The following is a 19,678-nucleotide window of genomic DNA, read 5'->3' as shown; positions in this document are numbered from 1 at the left end:
GTTGGTGGGTCTTTAACATAATATAATAACGTATCTTCCTCTGGTATTACATTGCCCCTTTAATCCTAATTCTAATGCCAGGATAGAATGTACATAGTAACCGGATTCCTGGTTGCTAGATTGCTTGCTTTCTCATTCTGTGTTAGAAGCAACAGTAATGAACTTTATGCATAAAGCTTGGCCTCACTTAGGATTATGAATACAATCCTGTACAAATACTATACAAAGGAAAGCCATCCCAAATGTTTATTTTCACATGGCTATTTTACTTCTATAAGCTTACCCTCCCCCCTCCCTCCTCCCAACACACACAGATTGATGAATTCTTCCCAATTCTGTATTTATGAAGCACTGGTGTTTGGGGCAGTAGGACTGGGTATTGGCGGAGCTGTGAGATACCGCAGTTGGGCGGTTGTTGTTACGATGGTGATTATTTCTCCCCGGTAGGACATTTAGGTTCTTTAGACCTGGTTATAAACCACGCCTAACAGCAGAAATGTGCTGGTTGACTTGCTCGTTAGCCTTCTTCCCTGAACCCTGACAGCAAACATGTGAGCTGGCTCCGTGTCAGACTCAGCGCTCTGCTTTCCGGAAAGGCTTCTTACGTTCCAGCTTCCAAACACTGATACTTCTGGTTGCCCTGTTGAACCATCATTATGATGCTCACTGTAATTTGTAATACTTGCTACATATATGTGGTTATACTATATGTTACATAGTGTCTCACACTCAAAGTATATGTGTCTGCCAGAATTAAATATTTCAGACAATACTATGTAATGTTCTCTCTCACCTATATCTGTATGATGTACAGGTTTTACTATAGTTAAAGGGTTTAGACCAGAATGTACTAGGAAATAGTAAGACTTATGGTTGAGACCACATGGATTTATTTTATGACCGCAGAGGAGGGAGATTGGTTCTTAATATTTCTTGTGCCTTATTTATGGGACCTTGTTGGCAGTTTGGTGAAGCTTTGCAGCCCTTCTCAGAATAATGTTTCTAAATGTATAAACGCCGAAACCGGTTTGGCTCAGTGGATAGAGCGTCGGCCTGCAGACTGAAGGGTCCTGGGTTCGATTCCGGTCAAGGGCATGTACCTGGGCTGTGGGCACTTCCCCAGTGGGGGATGTGCGGGAGGCAGCTGATCGATGTTTCTCTCTCATTGATGTTTCTAACTCTCTATCTCTCTCTCTTCCTCTCTGTAAAAAATCAATAAAATATATTTTAAAATAAATAAATAAATGTATAAACTACATAGGATTACATTGAAAAGTCTGATTGAAACACAGCTCTATCCGTGGGCCCAGCTTAAACCCTCTGAAGCTTTATAAGTGCAGCTGACCCTGGAAAACACAGGTCTGAACCGCATGTTCACATCTATACAGATTCTTTTCAATACAGCTGACCCTTCGTATCCACGGGTTTCACATCTGCAGATTCAACTGGTCACGATGGAAAACAGTATTTTCACATTCCCAACTGCCAATTCCCGAGTGCTGTTTCAATCTACAGTTGGTCGAATCTGAGTATTTTAAACACAGATTTTTTACTGCACGAGGAGGGAGTGCCCCTAACCCCATGGTGTCAAGAGTCGGCTGTATTTATTTTGCTCAGGATGCTATAACAAAGTTCCACAGTCTAGATGGCTTAAACAACATAAATTTATTTGCTCACAATTCTGGAGGCTGGAAGTCTGAGATTAAGGTGGCAGCAAATTTGGTTTCTGAAGGCCTCTCTTTCTGGATCATAGACAATCACATCTCTGTCCTCACCTGGTCTTTCCTCAGTGCGGGGGGTGCGGGGTGGGGGGGGGGGAGGGAGGGCACTCTCTAATGTCTCTGCTTGGAAGGACACTAATTCTGTAGGATCAGGGCCCCACCCTTAAGACTTCATTTAACCTTGATTACTTCCTCAGAAGCCCCATCTCCAAATATGTTAAATACAGCCACACTGGAGACTTAAAAATATACGAATTGGGGGGAGGGGTGTGTGCAAACCTTCAGTCCATAACAGTCCACAGGAGTTACCTATATTCCTTTTTCTTAGAAGCTCTTGGTGGTTGAAGTTCTAGGACCCTGAGAAATGGAAGGCACATAGGGATTCTGGTGAATGAAAGATACCTAAGCAGCCCAAGAACACTGACAAGTGAGCAGGGTCTTTACCGTGTTACAATACCCTCCTGGTTGTAATTAATGTGATCAGACCATTGTTCCTGGATCTCTGAGTCTTCCCATTGACGAGCAAACGTTTACCGGAGGAACTGTAACAGAGATGGAAGATATCAGAAGCTATCAACTGTACGTACTTGTACTTTACTTATACAATGTAAAAAACTCCACAAATACTAACTTATCTAGTTCTTTAAATATATTTTAAAAATTTTCCTATAGCAATTTCCTTTTCCTTTCTCCAGTTAGAGGAGTAGGTATAAGTATTGTTGCAACTGTGAGATTTTGTGTTAGAACAATCAACAGACTAGAGGTGCTGTAGGGGTTCCTGTTCAGCTACGAGGGACGAATATGGGGCAGAGCTGGACCACTAATTAGCTTGAGGACAGGAAGCGGCAGCCACGGTGGGCACAGCCCCGTAGCCCCCCCCCCTCGGGCGTTTTAGTGCCCTAAAGGGGATCTCAGAATTAGCTCCTTGCTTTCTGTTGCCTCGTCTTACTCTGGACCCTGACAGTGAAGCCCCCTTGGTTCTGTGAGTAGTAAGAGCCCTAGACAGTCTGTGATGAGACAGAGCAGATGGCTCCAGAAGCGCCCATTAAGGATGACGTTAGCCCTGGGCATCATGCCAGGGGTTGTATGGGGCCATCCTTTCAATTTCTCAAAACACAAGCTATTACACTGCACACGCTGGAAAGACTTCTTTCAAACCCCTGGAAGCAGGGAGCCGAACAGGAAGTTGGAAAGCTTAGTTGAAGCCTTTGGCCCTGCTCAGAATGCGAAGAGCGTCTCCAAGGTGCTGAAAACTATGTCCATGGTCGGCAAACCGCAGCTTGCGAGCCACATGCGGCTCTTTGGCCCCTTCAGTGTGGCTCTTCCACAAAACACCACGTGTGGTCACTCATGTACGGTGCGATTGAAACTTCGTGGCCCATGCGCAGAAGTCGGTATTTTGTGGAAGAGCCAGTATTTTGTGGAAGAGCCACACTGAAGGGGCCAAAGAGCCGCATGGGGCTCGCGAGCCGCGGTTTGCTGACCACTGAACTATGTCTGTGTGGTGATGGCGGTCCAGCACAGGGGAGACCTTTGGCACTCGGGCAGGTAGAGCTTAGAAACGGAAGCACTGTCACTGAGGTTGCAGTTGACACAGGGAGACCCTGCTGGGTGGAGATGAGGCTACACCCGTCACCCCCTGGAAGGAGGGGAAGCCACGAGCGAATTTGAGGAGATTCCGCAGGGGTCCTTGTTTGAAATCCAGGAGGTGATTCGCTGCCTGGGGTAGTGGCTGCAGTGGTGCCGAACAGTGCCTCCCGGCCACCCGCGGAGCCACGGCCACTCCGCCCTGCCAGACAGAGCAAGGGGCTGGAGCCAGGACTTCCTCCCAGCCAAGGCGCTGTCTTGCATGTCTTTTGTTTGCTTCATGCCTCGTTGTTGTTTATTTAAATTGTGTTGCTGTTGCAAAGACATCTTTTTGGTCTGTTCCTTTCCCCCTGTTATGTTACCCAACTTGCTCTGTGGGTGCACTGAAGGGGTCCCGAGGCAGAAGAGCAGAGTGTCAAAGGGCAAGTCACCTAATCGCACTGCCTCGGGGTCACATCTGCCGGGTGGGGCTAATACCAGCTCTCACTGTTGCCGTAGGAGTTGAATTGTAACACGGAAGAGTAATGAGCGCCCCTGGCCCAGTGCGGCGCTTAGCACTGTGGTCGCCCCAGAGGGCTGCTTAGCGCTGTGGTGAGATACAGCTCGGGAGACTCAGGAACCGAATCTGTAATACAATTTAGACTTGAAAACCCGCCTGTGGGAGTGGCCAGTGGCGCCAGATTGAACATCTCAAGGTCAGACCCTCCGGGACCAGGCGGGGCACCTTTGCCTTGGCCCTGACTTTCAAGCACTCCTCACATTTCACCAGTAAGTACGACGTGGCGGACACTCGGAAAGATACCCTGAACCCCTGTTTTGCTGACAGTCACCATGAATTATCATCAGATGTGCAGATGCGTTTCTGCATCTATCAGAGGATGGTCTGGTTTTCTCCTTTACTTCTTCCACGTGTTGAATAACAACGATAGATATTTTTCTGATGTTAAACATTCTTGTATTTCTGGGATAAATCCTCCTCGATTCAGATGCGTTTTAAATACACTGCTGTATTTGATTTGATAATACCGTGTTTAGGGTTTTTGCATCTATGGTCATTAATAATATTAATCCAAAACTTTTGAGTACGTCCTTGTCCGGGTAGAAACATGGCATCATGAAGGAGTTGGGGAGCTCCCCCCCTTTTCTATCCTCTGAAGCAATGGAAAAGGGAGAGAGAGACTTCTTTGTCCTTTGAAAGTTCGACAGACTCTCCACGAATCCCTGTGCGCCGGCTCTGGTGGAAGGACAGGCTTTTAAAATTGCCGATTCAGTTCCTTGGTTATTTGGTGTCTTATTTTTCTTGTTATTTTGTTCATTGATGTGTTTTTCTGTGTATGTTTCCATTTCTTCAAAGATTTAAAGCTCAGTGTCGCCGCTGGTGTTGCTGGTCAGGATGGGCTCTGGGTGGATGGTACCCCTGGATTAACAGCACCTCGCTTCTTCGCATGTCTGTGGATACAACTCACACAATTTCTTGCCGCCTCAAAGAATGGCCCCCAGTGTGGGCCTAATTTGCAGCGATTTAATTCAAAAGAGAACTCCTGCGGTCACGTGGCCTAGGAAAACTGGGCTGCGGGTTCTGTAATTTTGGGCCCCGGCCTTCCTGCCACTTCTTTCTAGAGAGGCAGTTCTTGGATTGCACACCAGTGTGGGTGCCCGGCCTCCTCCTCCGGGCAGCTTAGCTGTCTCCGGGCCCCTAAATTGTAGCTGCCGGGGCGCTCCAGGGCAGCCCCATGTCATTTCTGTGGGAGACAGCGGACCCCCCCTCCTCTCACCCAGCCCCCTCCCCCCCCACCCCCCTGCCCCGGGGAGGCGGCGACCTGGTGCAGGAGCCCCCAGACCTGGCCGCGCTGCTTTGGTGGAATCTCACAGCGGCGGCCACCCACGTGCGCCCTGGGCTCCCTCAAGTCCGCGGGAGGGCTCCGTGCCAGCGCCCGCCTCCTTGGGCGGCTCCGGGGAGATCAGGGTCCCTGGGCGGCAAAAGCCGTCTACCCGGAAACGGGCGGGTAGACGGCTTGGGGAGGAATCTCTCTGGGGGCAGGCGCACAGCACCCGAGCAGCTGTCTCTGGGGAGCAGAGCGAGGATGCAGAGGCCCCGCAGCACCTGGAGGGAGAGGGCGCCGGGCGCGCTGCTCCGCCTCGCCCGCTGCTGTTTGTTCGACCGCCACCAGGGGGCGATGCGCCCTCGTCCTGCGTCCAGGAAGCCAGGGTCAGGGGTGCGGGGGTGACCCGTGCGCATTCCTCCTGTGGATTAGAAGGGGCCAGAGAATCCTGGCCTCGGACGCACACTGCTAGGCGGCCCAATGGTGAGAGCTCTCAGGTCCTCTGGGAATGTCGGAGGACAGCCACTCCAGGGGACATGAGGCCACCCTAAGGGCCTGGCAGCGGTGGGCTCAAAGTCATTGCCAGGCTCCAGACAGGGTTGTCACCTGCAGGAGGAAAGCGATGAATTGCCATTATGGGGAACAGCCTGGGAGCTCGGGACCAAAGGGGCCTTAGAGCTGTGTGTGGGGAAGGCAGAACTCGCCAACCCTGAGAGAGCAGGAAGCCCACGGTGAGGACCCTTTCACGTCAGGCCCCAGCCAAGGATGACAGCTGTCGTGAGCTCCCACTGCACCTCCTGTCCACCCAGCGAGGTCCGAGCTCTCCCGGGCTGGTGGTCGGGGAGCCCAGGAGCCTTTGTAAGACACGAGGGTGTCTACTCTCCATTTCTGGAACCTCATGTGTCCAACGGTGACTGCACTTTGCTGTATACTGGGGAATAATTTCTGTTTAATTTGTCCCATTGTAACTTTGATAAGAGCAGTTTCTCAGCGTTGGTGTTAGGGTCACCTGGGGAAGTTTTGACGCCGTGCCCAGGCCATGCTCCAGACTAAGTCAGAATGTCTGGGGAACGAAGCCCAGGTCTCGGTGTTTCTCAAAGCCCTGCCAGTGACTCCAAGGCGCAGCCATTCCTTGGAGTGTCCCCTAACCCGGCAGGTGCTGCAGGGGCCGGGGCTGGGCGCTCCCACAGGCCTGCGGGGCTCGGCTGTTGGCCTGATGGGATTAGAGGGCAAGTTCCAAGGAGTTTGGCGACTCACAGCAGAAACCGATATCACAGGTTTGCTTTATAGAAAGGAATACAGGTATGTTGAGGGCATCCCAGGAGGGAGGTAAACTGGCCTCTGTCACATGGAGGGGGCTGAGCCTGGGCCTTGGGCCCCAGAGCATCTCATACGATGACCTGTCTCATCTGGTGACCTGCCCCATTGGTTATCCTTGCGCTTTAAGAAAATTCACACCCAAAGGTGAACCTGGTTTGAACCGGGCTCAGGAAAGAGTCCAGTGGGCAGGTAAAGAGGAGCCTGGTTTAGGCTGACATGGTGGCTGGGCACAGCAGGCGGGGTCAGCATGGCATGAGCAGTGACCGCAGACAGAGCAAGGAGCAGCGGCCAGAGCCAGCGAGTGGCAGAAATGCATAGTGCCACAGTGACTTGGAAGCTCTGTGAATCTCTCTCCTCAAGACTGCCCATGGCCCCAGACCCCTTGAAAGCAAGGCTGGAGGTTCTGTGGGGAGGGCAGAAGGGAGGGGCGAAGAGGCGTTATTAATTGGGCATCGTGATCAATGTCACCGCATCTGTACTGAGGATCTGTGATCAGTGTCACCTCAACTGTACTGGGGAGCTGTGATCAATGTCACCTCACCTGTACTGAGGAGCAGGTGAGGCCCACCACACATTGGCTATAATCAAATCAGTAACTCCTCACTTAACGTGGTCCATAGGTTCCTGGAACTGCGGTGAGACGATGGATACAGAAACCAAGGTTGCCATAGCTGATTAATGTAAACAAGAGTTAAGTTCTCACGGCATCTTATGGCAAAACGATGTTGAATGAAACGACGTCATTTGAAGCCCTGCTTTCGCTCTTGAGTGTGTAGCTCAAACCCTGGTCACGTTTCCCTTAACAGCAGCCCATCTCCGTGGCCCTCCGTGTGGAGCGGGAGCCGTGGTGCCGCAGGGAGGTCAGTGGCCGAGCAGCCGCTCCGACAGCCCTGCAGCCGGGGCCGGAGGTCCGGCGCTTATACTTGGTGCGTGTGTACGGGGTGGCGGCGCTTTGAGTCAAGGCTCCTCCCTGGTGGGCGCAGTCATGAGCAGTGACAGCCAAAGCGAGCTGGGGCGTCTGAGTCCGCACTGTCTGGGACAGTTGGTCTGCGGCCTTCCCGAAGCAGACCCGGGGGCCAGCAGGCAGTGACTTCCCCAGAGCAAGAACCAGCGTCGTTTTGAAGCATCTGTAACGTAGCTCAAGACCCTCCCCAGCCAACTCACCCGGTCCCTCTTGGCATGATTTCAAGCCCTGTGTCGCCATAGAGATGATTAAGGCTCCTGTTGCCATGGTGACCATTCTGTGAGCTAAAACGCTTCCATCAATCCTCCCCCCCTTGCCACTGCCATATGATGTAAACATATATATATACATGATGTGAAAATCATATATATGCATCCTTTCTGAGCATTTACAAGTGTTTTGAGGTCAACACATGTCTTGGCGAGCAGAGTGGTTCAGGTGACACCGCCTGGTCTCTGTGACCGATGCCACATACCCGACCGACATTGTACAGCTCAGGAGTCAAATGAGGGCTGTGAGGGGGCAGAGCACTCCCAGACGCAGGGTGTTCAGGAGCCGTGGGCGAGGATGCCGCTCTGGCGTGAGCCGGAGGCATAGGGACCGCACCACCCACGTGCGCCCTCCCAGGAGAGAAGGAAGCGAAAAGGTGCTGACCATCCTGAGGACAGGAACGACAGAGGCCGTGGACCAGGAGGGACAATGTAAGGTGCCTGAGCACTCACCTTGCACTGGGGGGGGGGGTGGGGGGGGGGAGTGCAGCCACTGAGTCCGGCTAGTTCTCCTGTCCTGCTTCACAGAAAAGAATGAGGTGGCGGCCCGGCCGGTGTGGCTCAGTGGTTGAGTGTCACCCATAACCAAGAGGTCACTGGTTTGATTCCCGGTCAGGGCACATACAAGGGTTTCTGGCTTGATCCTCAGTGGGGGGTGGGGGGCAATCAGGAGGCAGCCAATCAATAATGTTTCTTATTCATCGAAGTTTCTATCTCTTTATCCCTCTCCCTTCCTCGCTCTCTAAAATCAATAAAAACCTATTTTTAAAAGGAGAAGAAGAGGTGGAGACGAGGGCCAGAAGTCCCCAGGTCTATGGAACTTAGAAAAGGAGAAGGCACCTTGCCCAACATCCAGTGTTTTTCTTGAAAGTATCTAGAACTTGTGGCAACCAAGTGGAAGGAATTATTAGGGACAAGCCTGGAGGTGGGAGGAGGAGAAGGGAGGGTGTTAGGAGAACCCGGGAAAGACATCAAAGTCCTGACTAAGGTGGTGGTGGAGATAGGAGATGGGTTTCTAACTTCAGAATGATCGGCGTGTCACCAAGGCAATGCTCTGGAATGTGGAACGCTCTGCGGGTTTCCCACAGATGGCCGGGAAAACAGCCTTCTGGGGCCCCGGATTGGGATACTGCCTGAGGGGGCACAGGGCCCCTTGCTTATTGGGTAAGAACCTCTGGGATGTAGGAATGGATGCCTGCTGTCTGCCCAGCATCCTGCTCCTACCTCTGTCAGTCACCCCTCCCTCTATCTTTTGGAGAAATTGCCGGTCCACTGTCCAGTCCATCACAGAACCTCATCCTCCTGGTCAGAAATGGACTTGCCGTCTCTCCGGCCACAACAAGTAGCTCAACAGTGGGCACATGGCTCAGTGTGAGCCACCCACTGCCTTTCCCGGCATTGCCCTTGAATAAGGCCCTTCGTGTGTCTGGATAATTGTGACTCTCGGACTGCTGGGGGCTAGTCTGGCCGGTGGAGAAGGTCTGACCTCCCTTGGAAACGTCAATGTAAGGAGACAAGTAGGAGTGAGTGATGGACACAGAGAGTCTGACTCCACCCAGACCCAGTTCTCCCGTCAGTTCCTACAGCTCCCCATCCCGTGAGCCAGCCCAGGATCTTCTCACAAACCGCCTCCATCCTTTCCTTTTTTCCTTAAGCCAGTCTGAGCTGCCTTTCTGTCATTTACAATCAAACAATTTTTTACTGATTTTACTGCAAAGGAAAGGAACTTCGGCGACTTCAGTGGCTGTCTTCCTGGCGTGAAGGAATGCGGGGCCAGCGCCTGGACTGCGCACCCACGCGAGAGGCTGCGGGAGGGTGGGTGGCAGTGTTGCCCATTCCGTTCAGCCGAACAAAGGGCTTTTATAAGGACGGCGCTAAACAGAAGTCGGCAAACTCTCCCCAGGGGGAGTATGAGCCAGGGAGAGACACATAAACAAAATGTAAGGAAACATCTGCCGAAAGCAAGGATTGTTTTTAAAAAGGGTTTTAATATCAGAGAGGATGGACTCTTCTCTGCTTGTATGTTAGCGACAATGAGTGAGAACCAGAGGAAGACTGAACTCCTCTTTTTACGAGAGGCGGGGACTGGGCTACTGAGGCCTGGGGCCGCACAGATCAAAGATGTAAGTTTTGTGAACGAGAAACTCGCTTCCTGGTAATTCTTCGGGATCAGAGTCTGGGCTGCCTTCACAAAGCGCTTGTATCTAATGACGCTGAAAGCACATCTTAAAACAGCGCTCAGTCAAGGGAGGAGGTGTGTGCCTCGTTCCCACTTGGTCCCAAGCAAGAACCCGTGGTGTCTCCACAGGAACCTGCCTTGCAGACCATGTGGCGAGGTCTAAAGCTTCAGAACATGGGAGAACCCGTCGCTTCTAAACCAAGAACGCCCAATGCCCTTATTGGATTTGTCATCAGTGAATGCATGCAAGACTCTAATTCAGGGGTGGGCAAACTTTTTGACTCGAGGGCCACAATGGGTTCTTAAACTGGACCGGAGGGCCAGAACAAAAGCATGGATGGAGTGTTTGTGTGAACTAATATAAATTCAAAGTAAACATCATTACATAAAAGGGTACGGTCTTTTTTTTTTTTTTAGTTTTATTCAATTTCAAACGGGCCGTAGTTTGCCCACGGCTGCGTCTAATTCAACGCAAAACCCAAGTCCTGGCAAGTGCGCACCAGAGGCGTGGCCTCCGAGGGGTGCCGGTAGGTGGCGCAGCAGGCTAACTTACGCCCCTTCTCCGACCGCTGGCTGCCTGGCTACCACTGCACCCCCTGTCTTATCAGGTGGTCATCACAGGCCGCCTGATAAGCATTCAGGAAATGCTTAGGACCAGTTGAGCAGAAAGTATCATGTCACCTCAGTGGAGTGATGCGTATTATTAGGATGTCTCTGCCAAGATTTTTCAGAACCTGAAATCGGCCTATTTCTTTATTTCTTGAACGTATATGAAAATAGGACTTTTACACTAATCATATGGAAGTGAACAGGGCGTAGACATAAAATAATGGTTTTTGTCCCCACGGTTGCCTAATTCTAATCCGTCCTCTGGGCTAGCCCTTCTTTGGGGCTTGAATGGTATCTAGAGCTGTAATGTCTCTGGTTGCCCTTGAGTAATGAATGGCCTTCTATTTACTTTTAACCCCCCAAACTGTCTTATTTCTGCAGTTAGAATAGTGACTCTTATGACCATCAGACACTGAGCTACTTGTGAAGTTAAACCTCCTTGTTCTCCCCTATCTCGGGCTCATTTTAGTCTAGGGCAGGGGTGGGGAGCCTTTTTCTGCCAAGGGCCGTTTGCATAGTTATAACATCATTCACAGGCCACACAGAATTATCAACTTAAAAATTGGCCTGCTCTATTTGTCAAACATTTAATTAACTCACCCATAATGCCTTGGCGGGGCCAGACCAAATGATTTCACAGGCCTTATGTGGCCTGCGGGCCAGACGTTCCCCACCCCTGGTCTAGAGGCTTGCATTGGAGAGACATGCGTGTACCTTCTAGATTTTCCCCACTTAGCTTTTCCACTCTTTCTTCACACAGTCACTCATTCCTCTCGGCCCCTGAGGGTAGCTATATGGAGAGGAGGAGGACAGCTCGGGAGCAAGACAGTCTTTCCTGGTTGGCACCGATGTAAAATGGCATTCTACCAAACATGAGTTCACAATCAAACCTGTAAAACAGCCCTGGCAGCGTGCTCAGTGGTTAGAGCATGGCCTGTGCACCGAAGGGCCTTGGGTTCAATTTCCAGTCAAGGGCACGTAACTCAGTTGCAGATTCAATCCCCAGCCCCAGTCAGGGCACATGCAGGAGGCAACCAATCAATGTCTCATATCGATGTTTCTCTCTCTCCCTTCCTCCCCCATCAGCCCTCCCTTCGCCTATTTCTATAAAGCAATGGAAAAAAACAAACAAAAAATATAAAACACATAAGGAAACAAGAAAGCATGAGTGACAGCAAAAGTAACGAACTACAAACTTAGACCCCAAAACACTGCTGATTTTGGCACCACTGAGTATAATAATAAAAGTGTAATATGCTAATTAGACCAGACGTCCTTCCGGACAAAGCCAGGGCTGCGAGGGTGGGTCCCAGGTGCCAGAGGGAAGCCGGTGCCGGCAACCAGGGGAAGGAAGGCCTACTCTTGCACAAATTTCATGCATTGGACCTCTAGTAAAATATAAAATTAGTGCATTTAACATATTCAAAGAAATAAGAATTTTATACAGGAGTAAAAAGCAAGATGCTTTCAACAATGACCACGCTGATTTGAAAAAATACCTAAATTGAACTTTTAAAAATGAAAAACATACTAATTAAAATTAAAACTGGAAGGAGATTAGAGCCAACTGAAGAGAGAAGTAGGGAACTGGAAGATGAACTTGAAGAATACAATAGACAAAGAGATGGAAAATGCAAAAGGCAGATTAAGCAACATGTAGCACAGAATGAGAAAGTCTGACGTACATTTAATTGCAACTCTCAAGAATTTAAAGAGAAGAAATATTTGATATGTTAATAGCTGAGAGTTTTCAATAACTGATGGCAAATACAATCCACAGATTTAGGAAGCACAACAGATCCCAGTCTGAATAGATTTTTTAAAAATTCACACCTGGTCACATGTTATTTAAACCAAAGAACACTGGAGACAAAAAGAAAATCTTAAAAACAGCCAGAGAGACGAGCCAGATCGCTTACAAAACAAGGATAATTCGGTCGGTAACTGACTTCTCAAAACAACCAACCACAAAAGCCAGAGGGAGCGGAGTGATGACTTGAGAGTGTGGACAGGAGGTACCTATTAATCTAAAGTGGTATGCTCAGTGAAATTATCTTTCAAGAACAAGAATGACGTAAAAACTTGGGATTTTTGATAAACAAGAACTAGTCGATATGGTACCCGTGAACTATCACTAAAGACTTCCTTCAGAAAGAAGGGGGAAGACCTCAAAAGAAGGTACGGAACGCAGGAAGAAATGACATGCAGAAGAACACGGAGGTGATTCTGAAACACTTTCTAAACCAAATCCACTATTTTATAAAGCGGAAGAGCAAGATGGGATTAAAACAACGGACCAAACGGCAGGAAGTCCGGAGGAGGGAATCAGAGTGCAACACTATTTGAGTCCATCTCTAAGGCAAATCTGCGGGTGAACAGAATGAAGGTAACTGCTTCATAGGGAAGAACGGAGCCCGGATGCTTCAAGCAAGGACAGGCTTTCTGTCCGCCCAGGACCCGGGGACGTGCAACGCCAGAGCCTGGCAGGAGGGGGGTCAGGACAGGCTTTCTGTCCGCCCAGGACCCTGGGACGTGCAACGCCAGAACCTGGCAGGAGGGGGGTCAGCGGTTCCCTGATGTACCTGTCGCTTCTTTCGCCAACAGGTTTTAAGATGCCTCCTCCTCAGGGTGCTGTGGAGTTCCTCAGATCTCTTCCCAACATGCCCTCCCACCAACTGCTTCCTTCCTCACTTCCCCAAGTGCCACTTCTCGCAGGTGCCCCTCTGACAACGGGCTGGGCGCCACCCACTGTGCGGCCTTCCAGCTTCCCCTCTCCGGAGGCGGGCAGTCTGCGCAGAGCCATGGCGATGCTCATACAAACCCGTGAAACACGCTGTGCTCCCCCAGGCCCACAGCAGCGAGCGATTCTGCTGTCACGGGGCTTAAATCAACCGGAGACAGCGTGGAGCGCGAGTTCCTCCTGCCGGGTCACTGACTGTCAGGCCATGATCACATGTAGTTGTGTTCATCATGAGTCTTGACCACACACGGAGGTGAAAAATGCTTTATTTCACAGTTTAAAACATTGCAATGCAATTCGCTCTGTATATTTGACACTGAAAAGAAGTCCCGGGCAACAGACAGACAGACAGTTCAGTTTCGATGCCACAGACAAGGCACAAAAACGAACAGGTAGGTGACACGGGCAGCACCTTCCTCAGCCTCCGTCCCTTCTCCTTCCTCCCGCAGGAGGCTCTCGGGCAGCGTGTACACCTTCGCCCCACAGCGGTGCTCCCTGGAAGCCACGGTGAGAGGCTCCTCTCGTTCAGCCTTCCCGGGAGCAGGTCCGGCCCCACCAGCCAACCACCACCACGCAAAGTAACCGCGCTGCCTCCCTCGGTATCTGCCCTCTTCGTTCTACTGAAGATCCCTGAATGCAGGCAAGTGGCAGGCAGTTAGATCCTGAGCAGGTCACCCCCAAGGCCCAAAAATCTGAGTCTCGATGAATCTGTACTTTGGCTCAGAAATCCCTCTTCAAGGAGGAGTCTAAAACCTGTGACACAGTTATCCAGGCGCCCCCAGCACAGGGCGAGGCTGAGTCCCCGGCACATCAGCAGTCACTGGGCAGTGCCCGGGTAGGACGGGCAGCATGTCTGTGCTCACAGCTTCCCTCCACGGCGCCAGGTCGTGGGCCTCGAGTGCAGGACTCCTGCCACCGTGCTCGGCGGGCGGTACGGAGGGTCAGCCAGACCCCAGGCCCTCAGGAGTCGCAGGAACTGGAAAGAACCCTAGACAGACAGTCCGTGGGCCTGGCTCTGGGTTTTTAAGGCTCCTTTTCAACCTCTTTCACTTTGTTTGAGGGACCCCAGCATCCCCCAGCCTCTCACAGACCCAATGAAACAGGGCATGTGGAAGTGGCCTGTAAACAGCAACACCCTGAGCATCAGGCAAATATTAGAATCTCCTCTCACCACCCCGGCAGCGGGAGCCCAGGCGGCTGCTGGCAGCAGCTCACGAGTGTCCTCACCCCACTCGGATGTCCAGAGCCCCCAGCTCTGAGCCTCACTGATCAGCTTCCCGGGAGGTCAGAGGGGGATCCTGGAAGGAAAAGCGAGGCCCTTGAAAGCTGGACCCCATGTTGGTCCACTTGGATCCTTACACCCAAGTCAGTTTCAAACTCCTGTAAGGTTCAGGCTGGACCCTGGGTTGGGAGGATGGGTCGTGTAGATTTGCTGCTTCTTGCCCACCCCACATGCAGCAGTCATCTGTGTGGGCAGGTGGTTTTGGGAATCGCGGATCCAGCAGAAAAGACCTAAGGCTTGTAGTCCGGAGACCAGATTCCGCGTGTGACTTCACCAATGGGCGACGGTGTACTTCTCCATCGCTAAAGCCGTGGCTGCGGCCTCCGGCAGAGGCGGCCTGAGTCTAGTCCAGGAGCTGTGTGAGTCTTTGAGACGGGGAGTAGCACTGACGGGCGTGGCGAGGTGTTTTGAGCATGGAGTGCCTGGGGGTGAGTGGCAGCCCCCTCCCCACCCCGTGCCAGGGGCAGAGTGAGGCTCAGGAGATGAGGCCCGTCTCCTCTGTAAGACTTTGTGTCGGGAGGGTGGCCGGCAGCACTGGAGGCTGCGGAACGGAGTCAGGAGCAGCCAGGACGGCACTCCGGTGAGCACGCGTGGGTAGGACAGCTGGCATGCACTGTCAGCTCCGTGACAAACGTCCTCGGCTTCCTAAGGAGTCTCTGCACAGCCCAGAGACGCAGTTCATCTACCAGGGGACACTCTGCCACCTCCATCCACGTGCCCTCAACACGTCCCAGACTCACTGTGACTCACAGGCAAACACAGCAGCTCACCCATCATCCCATGGGCCCTCCGCCTCCCCCTCCCTCTCCCAGGCTTTTCCAATCACTGAGAATATCATGAACTAAGATAGATGGACACACAAACAACTAAAATATCAAAATATGCCCATTTAAATAAAAAACGCACACACTTTAATCTCCGGGTCTGCTGTCACTTATCCATAGCAGGGCGTCACATGATGGGCACAGAAGCTCCCAGTTCTCTTTGGGCATGTCCTGTTTCCCCAGGTCCCGGTGGACAGAGACCAGTCTCACCCCAGACTGGCTTTGTGCCCCAGGAAGCCCGGGAAGGAAGCTGGGCCAGCCCTTCCTCTGAGGACACACGACTCAGGAGAGCAGGAGCAAGGGCGGGCCAGGAAGCCTGGGCACTGATGGCACCTCTGCCTTCCCTTGTCCGTCAGCCTCACCTCCTGCCCACGTACCCAGAAGCGACTGTCTTCTCTCTTCCCTGCAGGCCTTGACGTCTCAGTAACTCTACAGACAAGCTGGCCCAGCCCAGTTACTGCATGTCTGTCACTGCCTGCACCTGTATCATCCTTGGAATTGCAGGTTTCCAATTTTAGTCCTTTCCCACTGCCTCCTCCACCGTCACCCAGGCCAGAGTGCCCGGCTCGGAGCAGCAGCAGGGGGCTCTGCGGTGGACGTGGGGGGCTCTTTGGTGGCGAGAAGCCTGATTCAGGGTGCGGATGAAGAGATAATAGCGCCCGCAGCTACCGATGTTCTCCAAGATTGCCTGAGCAAGTCGACTCCAAAGCTGGTGACTAAGAAAGGATGTTTTAATCATCTTTTCCATCTGAACCAGGGCCCAAATGGACAGACTAGACCTAGGCTTTTGGAGGCCAGGGACAGCAGCACGGCTAAGACTCAGCACCAGGGTTATGGCTCATGTCTTCCAGCCCTTGGAAGTGCCAGCACTGGGCTGAACTGTCCGCCTGGGTCCTCTTGGACAGGCCAGAGCCACCGCAGAGTCCTTGGTAGCCCAGTTCTCCAAGCAATGACATCAACCCATCCACTGGCCTTACCCAGCCACTTCTTCGTTTCATTGCACACATACGACTGTTTTGGCAAAACCTGATGCAAATGGGATGGTCCTCTGAGAATGAGGCCCAGCTCCAGTCAGGTGGCCCTGGAGAAGCCCAAGGAGATGCTGAAGGAGGAAGCTGTCCAGAGAGCCACAGGTAGAGGATGGCCCGTGTGGCAGGCGAGCACCCTCCAGGGATAGGACCCAACCACGAGTCCCACCATATAGCCTGGGCAGAAAGGCTTTGGCCAAAGTCTGCCCAAGAAAGTGGAGACTGTGAGACACCCAAGGCTGGATGGAGTCAGGGATTCGGGGCTGGACAGTGAAGCAAGAAGATGATGAACATGTAAAGAGAGCAACGTCTCATGCCTTGAGTAGGAGTCGGCAATGTGGGCTCGCTCACTGGCGGTTCTTCTGCTGGTTTTAGCTGGGTTCCCTCATGTCTGCAATCAGAGAGGGAGAGGGGGAACTGGGCCTTTTCTCCCATCATGCAGGGGGACAGCCCAGCTCCTTCCCCTGGTGGTAACTGCCAGGTGCCCAAGAACAGCAAGAGAGGGCAGTCCCATGCCCAAGAATTTCCCGTCTCGGCTTGTGTCACATTTGTTACTGGGCCACCAGCCCAACCATATGACCTGGCCATGCCAGATTCCAGGGTGGAGAGGCAGACTTCACTTCTGCGTGAGAAGGAAAGTGTGGCCATTTTTTTCAATTTACACAAATTACAAAATCCAGAGTGATCTATTGGGCAGCAGACCTGTCATTTCGGCCGTGGTGGGGACAGGAAGTGCTCCCCCAGCAGCAGTGTCCCTCGGCTCCCAACGCGTCTGGAGCGGCCACAGCGTGAGGCCAAGGTGCGTGGGCACGTCTCCGGGGCCTGGAGCAGCAGAGCTGCTGTGGCAGAAACCACGCATGGCAAACGCAGTACGAACCCAGGGATTTCACGTGGAGTTCGGGAGGGAAATGGCCCATATTCCAAGTACGAGAACATGCATTCTTTTCTCTTCACTCCATTGCTGCATCCTCTCCTTTCGCTCCCTCTTCTCCTGCACGTGCAGACTTGAAGCATTTATCAAAAAGCCTGTCGGCATGTGGAGGGAGACGGGGCTCTGTGTGGCCGGGGCTCTGTGTGGCCCCAGGTCTTGTCCAAGACTCAGGTGTGTGCAGCAGAGAGAAAAAGCAGCTTATGTTCTCAGAATTGGAAAGGAACCCACTTAGCTTTCCATACAGGTATATACTCTCTTCCGTGTTGTTCCGACAACAAATTGAAGTCATTTCTGTCATGCGCTCACTCACAGCTTCTGACTTCAGTGTAACCACAGCGTTGAGTAGGGACGAGAGGAGATGGGATAACACGTATACTTAGCCGGAAGCTCTCTCCCGTTGTCAGCAGAAGGCCTTCTGATAGCAGTAATAAGTTCTGCCGCCTCTCGGCACAGCCAGGAGGCACGGAAATGCGTGCTGAAGGCAGCGGCATTCCTGGAGCTTAGCGTCCCCAGCTCACTCCTGTCAGACTTGGAAAGAATCCTGGTTCGGCTAAGGAGACTGGGCGGGCGAGAAATGCGCGTGTGGACTGTTCCTGCGTGCAGTCACTCCCATGGCGATTTCTCAAACCGGTCACACGGTACTGAGGTCTGGAATCAGCCTCGCTCAGGCTTCCCCCATCCCTGGCCAAAGCAAAGATCAGCAAACCTTCCAAGGTGGCGGCCGGAGAAGGTCCCGGCCTGCTGGCGCTTGGATTTGTGTCTTGTCCCCATTGTCCACTTCTGATTCTCGTCATCCAGAGAGACGTCTCGAACAAACATCAGACCACAAGGGACATCCTGGTTGGAAAGTCATTCTGGAGAAGAGCAGGAAGAACCCAGCATGAGACCACCAGTTTAGAGACCCAGCGCAACAGGTGGTTTCGCGGGCACAGGCCACAGCCTGGCACCCTCGCCCCTAAGGGATGCACTCATAGGCTGGGGAGGGGTGTGCATACACGCATGTGCAAGAAGTTCTGCACGCAGGCCTCCCAGCCCATGCAGTGTCCCTCGGCTCCCAACGCGGCTCCCCACCTAGAATCCCTGACGCTGCTTGTTAGAGATGCTCACTAATGATCCCACCTCTCCTTTCACACACCTGCTTGCCTGCCTCTCCAGCTCCCCAGCCTACTCACCCCCCTACTAACACGCCCCCCCGCCCCCGTCGCAGGGACGGGGGGGGGGGGGGGAGGGGAGACTAGCCCCGCACCCAAGTTCCCTGCAGCGGGCCCCTCCCTCCGTGTCTGGGCCACCTGCTCTGCCCCCTCCTCTGGCCGCCCCAGCCGGGACAGGCGCTGCCAGGCAGCCCAGCCTCACCCTCACCCCCACCCTGGCCCTCACCGGCTTCTTGGCGGGCTCCTTCTTCCGCCGCTTCTCCGAGGAGCCGTGGGCCGACAGGTCGCGGCCGCGGTGGGACGGCGCCCGGCTCAGCTCGAGCTCGCTGTAGGGCGGCAGCGTGTCCTCGGCCGAGTCCCCCTCGTCGCTGCCCCGCGGAGCGCGCGCCCGGTAGGTGGCCGGCGGGGACCAGGCGTAGTAGGGGGCGCCGCGCCGGGCCGGGGTCTCCAGGCTGCCCCCGCGGCCCGGGCGCTCACAGGCGGCGGGCAGGCTCACCAGCCGGGGCAGCGGGGCGGCCTCGGGGGTCCAGGCACGCTCGGCCTCGGCGGGGGGCTCGCGGCTGTGGCTCCGCGCCCCGAAGTACCGCTCCGGCGAGTAGCCCTCGGGTGGGTACCCTTCGGGCGGGCCGTCCCCAAAGAGCCCCGCACGCGCCCGCGACTCCGAGCGCTCGAAGCGGCCCCCGGCCCGGGCGTCCAGGCCGCCCTCCGCCGCCCGGCGGGACCGCGCGTAGGAGTCGGCGAAGGCGGCCAGCTCGTCCATGGACACGGCCGGCACCCCCGTGGCGAAGCTCTTGCGCGACAGCATCTCGGACTTGGAGCGCTGTTGGCTGCGGGAGAGGGACGGGGTCAGGCGCCGGGAAGGCCAGGGGCACGGTCTGCCTGCGCCTGGGGACCTGCTGGGAGCGCGGCCACCTCTCCGGGCAGGTTCCCCACAGAGAGGGGCGGCGGCGTGTCCGCCTCGGGTCGGTGCGGAGCGTCACAGTGGGGCTCGGGGTCAGTGCGGAGCGTCACAGTGGGGCTCGGGGTCAGTGCGGAGCGTCACAGTGGGGCTCGGGGGTCGGTGCGGAGCATGGCAGTGGGGCTCGGGGTCAGTGCGGAGCATGACATTGGGGCTCGGGGTCAGTGCGGAGCGTCACAGTGGGGCTCGGGGGTCAGTGCGGAGCGTCACAGTGGGGCTCGGGGGTCAGTGTGGGGGAGCGTCACAGTGGGGCTCGGGGGTCAGTGTGGGGGAGCGTCACAGTGGGGCTCGG

At 53.7% G+C, this 19,678-nt stretch overlaps 1 protein-coding gene across 2 annotated transcripts in view; it reads right to left on the bottom strand.

Moving 5' to 3' along the window:
* Positions 1–15,382: 15,382 nt before the first annotated feature.
* Positions 15,383–19,678, bottom strand: part of ILDR2 (immunoglobulin like domain containing receptor 2) — a 55,347-nt gene continuing 51,051 nt past the window's right edge. For both annotated transcript variants that reach the window (XM_081112424.1, XM_081112423.1), the window contains exons 9-10: positions 18,655–19,255; positions 15,383–18,131 (exon numbers count right to left, since the gene is read on the bottom strand). In XM_081112424.1, the coding sequence (XP_080968550.1) occupies positions 18,096–18,131; positions 18,655–19,255 (637 nt within the window). In that variant the 3' untranslated portion in view covers positions 15,383–18,095. The remainder of the gene's footprint in view (positions 18,132–18,654; positions 19,256–19,678) is intronic.

Source organism: Myotis nattereri (assembly GCF_964212035.1).
Source record: "Myotis nattereri genome assembly, chromosome: 18".
Classification (NCBI taxonomy): Eukaryota; Metazoa; Chordata; class Mammalia; order Chiroptera; family Vespertilionidae; genus Myotis; species Myotis nattereri.
This window is presented reverse-complemented; position numbering and strand designations above follow the sequence as displayed.